Below are 6175 nucleotides of genomic sequence, written 5' to 3'. Positions count from 1 at the left end.
CATTGTGGCTCATATTAGTCTCAGGATTTTAGAATTATTTCTCTTAGAATTGATAGTATAAATTGTCCGGTAGTATGATTTTTTAAGCGATGGGTTTGTTCACTACTGCAAATCGTCCTCCTCGGCACACTCAGTTTCACTGGCACTTAGTGGTACCATTAAGGGTTCTTCATGGTTCTTGTATATTTCTTTGCAAAAAGTTCTTCAGGGAAATAAAAATCTTTACGCTATGCCATCACATCTTTTTTTGTTTTTTCTTGGAACGCATATTTGTAAGTGTATAGCATCTATAAATGGTCATTCCCCAGTGACCCACTTTTTTCTTCTCCAGAAGTGAATAAGATAGAAAAAAAAGGAAAAAAACTATTTTGTCCTAAAAGCTTCCATGTGAAGGAAGACACTATGTGCTGAATAAAAATGTTAAACATTTACAATTAAAGGTGTGGTGGAAAACGTTGCCATATTAATCAGCTGTTGCTGAGGAACAACAATGTAGTAGAAGTAAGAAGGTGATAATATAAAGCTGGGATTTGGACCTACACTGCTGCTATCTATTTGATACCTTCAGACCAAACTGGTGACTAAATAACCTGTAACAAAACACAATGTCACTGTATGAGGCACTCACCGTTTTCATTTCCATTTTTCAACTCTATACACTCCAGCAGAATTTTTTTTTAAGAAGAAAATATAAATGAAGCAGAAAGCACGTATTCATTATGGAAATTGCTCTTCCTGCTGTTATAGTGTAAGACCGTGTATTTGATGTAATATTTGGATGAGATTAGACTCATGATCAGATCTGAAAGGTCAGTCTGATTGATCATGTGAGTATTATCAGAGCTGCTCCCAGTAAACCAGTCACCAAAATATACTGTTATTACTGTTTACCTGTGCAATAATAATAATAACAAAGTTTTTTTTTTAATAACACGTACAATAACAATAATTTAAAAAACGTGCAATATTAACTTTGTGCAATATGTCTGATAGCATAACTACTTACTCGTGATCTTATCTTATCTTATCTATTTTTTTATCTGTTACTTTTTTGAAGAGGGTTTTTTGAGGAGCTTGAAAGTGCAGACCAGATGGACATCCAGATAATCCATGTACACAATGATATAAATAGTTGTAGTAAAAATAAAATGAACTGCAACTAAAAAAAACATGCAATAAAAGTTTTTTATTTAAGGTAAATGATCTTATTTGATTGATTTATTTTTTATTTATTTGTCCTAAACTGGTGTAATGAGACACAGGGAGCACAGGCCCCAATCAGAGCGTCTAATTCCATTACTTAAAACATTAACCTGATTGGGTGCAGGTTCTCAAGGCCAATCATCTCCTGATTAATAAACAGTCTCGTGTTGCCAGGTAGTAACTCTGCGTTAACACTTTAAACTATTTGTTTTGTGAATGAGACTGGGTTTGTGTTTGTATTTCATCCGGGCTATAACACATATCACGTGTTTACTTTTTTTTTTTTAATTGGCTATCAATTAAACCTGTAAATTAATCCGGAGGCTGCTAAAATGCACCACCTTTATAAAAAACTGATACAGATCTGGCAACCAGGACCTCGCAAGGCGATAATGATGCAAAGACACACTCCCCCCTCCTTGTCCTTGTGATGCTCATGATGCTGATGATGATCGGTGGAGATCTGGAGGGGGGGTTAAGGTGGATGTGGACACACAGGAGCGCATTTAGGAGGAGTCTCGGCTTCCTCGGGTCTCACTTTTGATTTGACAACTGACGATTCGCGTGCACATGACACACACGTAGGAGAAGAAGACCGGCGCGTCTTAGTTCCTGTCTGCAGGGATAAAAAAAAAAAAAAAAGCAACAACAAGAAGAACAAGAAGAACAACCAAAACAATAAACTATGGAAAGAAGGACGAACTTTGGGGACGTTTTTCACAAAACTCTGAGCGTCTCGGGGAAAAAGATGGACTCGTTGCGCGCTCCGGGATCCGAGCTGCCGTGCAGAGACCACCAGTCGCCGCTCGGATCTTTCGACCCGGCCGACTCGGACCCGCTGCAGGTTGTGGGAGGAGGAGTGGGGTCTCTCGGGCTGCCTGGCGGATCCATGCGGGCGCCGTACGGCGTTGGAGGCGAGGGCGCGAGTGGACAGAGCAGCGGCGGCGAGCAAAGCCCAGACGACGACAGCGACGGTCGGTGCGACATGATGCTCCTGGCGACCTCCCGCGACCCGCGGACGACCTCCGCGGCAGCGGGCGCGTCGGGCGCCAAGTGCGAAACGGGACCCAAGAAGAACCGCGAGCAGAAGATGCTGCGGCTCAACATAAACGCGCGCGAGCGGCGGCGGATGCACGACCTGAACGACGCGTTGGACGAGCTGCGGGCGGTCATCCCTTACGCGCACAGCCCGTCCGTGCGCAAGCTCTCCAAAATCGCCACACTGCTCCTCGCCAAGAACTACATCCTCATGCAAGCGCAGGCGCTGGAGGAGATGAGGCGGCTCGTGGCGTACCTGAACCAGGGCCAAGCCGTGTCGCTCGCGCCGAGCCTGGGCGCTTACGAGCAGCCGCCCGCCTACCCCCCGTTCCCCGCCGGGGCCGCCGCGGCCTCCTCGTGCCCCGACAAATGTGCCCTTTTCAACAGCGTCACCTCCAGTCTGTGTAAACAGTGTACCGACAAGCCTTAATATGCACACACACACACACACACACACACACACGCACACACACACACATACACACAGTGAGACTGAAACTGACGCCTGTAGGCTGCATTTCATTTTCCAAACCCGGATAAAGGAGAACTTTTCTTACATCGACTAGGATTTCAGCAGCTTGGCCGCTGATTCAGCAGTTTGTTGGTGTTTTTTTCTTTCATTTCTTTTTCTTCTTTTTGTTCAGATACTTATGAGTGCGTGTGTGTGCGCGCGTGCGTGCGTGCGTGCGCGCGTGTATATATAAGCAAGTAAGTGCTGGTGCGAGTGAACTGAAAGCAAAAACAAAGTCTATGTGTGATTGTTGAGAATAATGGACAGTTTATGGAAATATGGACCCTGACCCGGTGAGCGACCTGGCAACATGTGAGCATTCCTTTTTCCTTTGCCTGCACGTTTCTTTTGGGGAATCTCTGGTTTCATGGCTGTCCTGCAATAATAATAATAATAATAATAATAATAATAATAATAATAATAATAATAATAATAACAACAATAATAATAATAATAATAATAATAATAATAATAATAATTATTATTATTATTATTATTATTATTATTATTATTATTATTATTATTATGTGATGTTAAGGAATTTCGCGTGCGTTCTGCTGACTTGGAAAGCAAAAGAGCCGAAAGGACAGAATGGACATTATGTCTTTTGTCACTGTATTTGACGTGTTATAAAATGCAGGCCTGTTTGTTTGAGTCGCAGAAGTTGATTTTGGTTGGAATTGTCTCGGTCTGAGATCCGATTATCCGCTGCACAGATTTATTCCTTTCTTTTCGATCCTTCTTTTCTTTCACTCCCACTCTCATGCAGCAGGCTGTGAATGAGATTTCGGCTTGGACTTGTTGTCAGGTCATCATACTGAGCACTACTGCAAATACCTACTTCCGGTTCACTCGGACTGCACAGGGCCATGTGTATATGTTGATGCCATGGATAAAAAAAAGAAGCTTTATTAAAATATTTTGATCAAAACTTACTCTTTTTCTCTGCTGCTTGTTTGTTGTTAAGGAATGCCAAGCTGGCTGGCCAGGTGTTTTAGTTCATATCAGTGCAGGATAAATGGCTAAAAAGTGATCTTAAAAAAGATTCGACAAAATAAAACCCTCCAAAAATCTCGAAATTTGTGATCAAGTGATAAATAAAGTCATGCTGGATGAACAGGGTGGATCTCTACTAGTATAAGTGAAAAGAAGCTAATAATAATCAATGAAACATTTTCCATTTACTGTGTGTGTGTGTGTGTGTGTGTGTGTGTGTGTGTGTGTGTGTGTGTGTGTGTGTAATGTGTTAATTGGAAAACAACGAAGTAGGAAAACTGTCGCGTGCGATCCTTTAATGAAACGTCTCGTTAAAGCAATTAAAAGCACGCGCAGGTGATTAGGGAGGGTAATTATTCACCGGTTTAATTGGGTGTGTTTAATCACGACATCAGCGCTCCGTCTCGGAAGTCCGACTCCGAGTCTCAGCGGCCAAAAGGACGAGTTACTTCAGAGGGTGGAAAAATTATAAATAAAAACAATTATATATAAATAAAAGATGTTTTAAAAAGAGAAAACCCTGTTAATGTAAAAATGTTTCTAAATTGAATAAAATAAACTTTAGTTGTTTCGTTATTATTATTATTATTATTATTATTATTATTATTATTATTATTATTATTATTATTATCATCATCATCGCATTTTCTTTTAGCTCTATCGGTTCAGCATTATTGTACTTGACTCTTTCTTTAGTAAAACAAGTTTCACAAAATCAAAATGTTAATCTTAAAACTTAAAAGTTAAAAATTAATATTAAAAAGCATTTCCGGGAGCAATACGTTTTATACTAAATATATTTTAATATAAATATATGTAATAAATCATTTGTATTTGTTTGTGAGAAAGAAATGAGCTTTGCAGAGCTAAATTTGCGAAATGTAATGAATCTTATATATATTTGGATTTATTTTTTTTAAATGCCTCGTGGTAGGAAGATGATGTTATGACAGTTAAACGGGGAGTGAAGAAAGAAAACACAATGCTTTCAAAACTGTTTGGATTTTTATTATTTTTAGGTTCATTTTATTTCAGACAGAACACACAAAATTCATACAAAGCACCCCCCCCCCCCCGACACACACACACACACACACACACACACACACACACACACACACACACACACACACACACACACACACACACACACACACACTCTCACACAAATTTGCATATTTTGAGACAAAAATGTAAAAATGTTAAACATGCATTTATGGACATAATAGTTTTTCAGCACCACGGACAGCTCCTGTAAGTGATTGTCCCTATAACAATGCAAAATTATTACTCAATTATTATTGATAATGATTATTATACAGTAATTACAGCAAAACTAATAAGAAATTTGGGCCTGAGATTTTACATTCACACATACAGTTTTTTTTAAATACAATTTTCTTACTTACATTTTGAACTTAATTCAAGTAATTTCTGTTTTAGTTTCATGAGGAAAGCATGCTGTAGCATGAGTGTAACAATGCCTTCTTATTCAATCCAGTCAAAGCAAACATAAAAAAATGCTATTTATTACTATTATAATAACACAAAGGGCCAAACAAATAATATAAAGAAAGATGTGCTAAATATTCATTGTTTTAATTAAAGGTTTCTGTCACACCAGAGCTGAACGCCAGTAAGCGATTTACACGAGCACCGCTCTAATGTGTCCACTCTGTTATTAGGCATTTAGACAACACTGATATTAGTCTGTCCTTTCTAATCCTGAGCTCGTCGCAGACGTGAGTCCGAGCACTCGAGTCGTTAATCAGGGCCAGCAGTAATCAGCCATCACTAGGCTCTGCTGGAATAAATACTGTCAGCAATTACAGTTGGGAGTCAACGACTTTCCTGCTTTTTCACTTTTTTCCCCAGCCCCAGTGTTCACCGTCACTCTGTTCATGGTAAGATTCTTAGCATAGCATAAAAGAGAAGATCAGTGATGAGGTTTAATTATACATGGCTATGAAATGCATTACTGAATGCAGTAATTAGCCCATGCCAAAGAGTGTCATTCACCTGTGATGTGAAACAAAATGAACTGAGAGAGAGAGAATCTACATGTCCTGTAAAATAGAAAAGAATGTGATCAGAAGGACTTTCCCTGCACACAGCATCATGTGCATATCTATGATACGCTACACAATTCAGCATGCATCATACCACAAGCGAGAGCAGCTTTATTATTACTATTATCTACTCTAAGCTCTTGAAAGTGCCTATGCGTATCCTCTGAGGTCATGAATACGAGTGCATTAAGATAAAAATAAAATAAAGCAAGCTTCTTTCCCCAAACCATAAAATATCCAATTTGAGATATCAAAAGCCAACAGGACACCAATTCGTTATAGACATTCTGCAGCGTGAAGATGATAAACACTGAGAGATACACATGCAAGCCAGGAAGCCAACGTTATCCTCTTCCCT

At 39.5% G+C, this 6175-nt stretch overlaps 1 protein-coding gene across 1 annotated transcript; it reads left to right on the top strand.

Moving 5' to 3' along the window:
* The first annotated feature begins 1720 nt into the window (after window positions 1–1720).
* Window positions 1721–3683, top strand: bhlhe22 (basic helix-loop-helix family, member e22). Its single transcript, XM_083529767.1, has one exon. The coding sequence runs from the start codon at window positions 1889–1891 to the stop codon at window positions 2669–2671; it is 783 nt and encodes a 260-aa protein (XP_083385893.1). The 5' UTR covers window positions 1721–1888; the 3' UTR covers window positions 2672–3683.
* The last annotated feature ends 2492 nt before the right edge of the window (window positions 3684–6175 follow it).

Source organism: Silurus aristotelis (assembly GCF_946808225.1).
Source record: "Silurus aristotelis genome assembly, chromosome: 25".
Taxonomy (NCBI): domain Eukaryota; kingdom Metazoa; phylum Chordata; class Actinopteri; order Siluriformes; family Siluridae; genus Silurus; species Silurus aristotelis.
The sequence above is the reverse complement of the archived record's forward strand: the minus strand, read 5'-3'. Positions and strand labels throughout refer to the sequence as shown.

What these genes read in the sequence shown, in the direction of transcription:
- bhlhe22 (XM_083529767.1), top strand. Translation starts at nt 1,889, where the DNA reads ATGGAAAGAAGGACGAACTTTGGGGACGTTTTTCACAAAACTCTGAGC.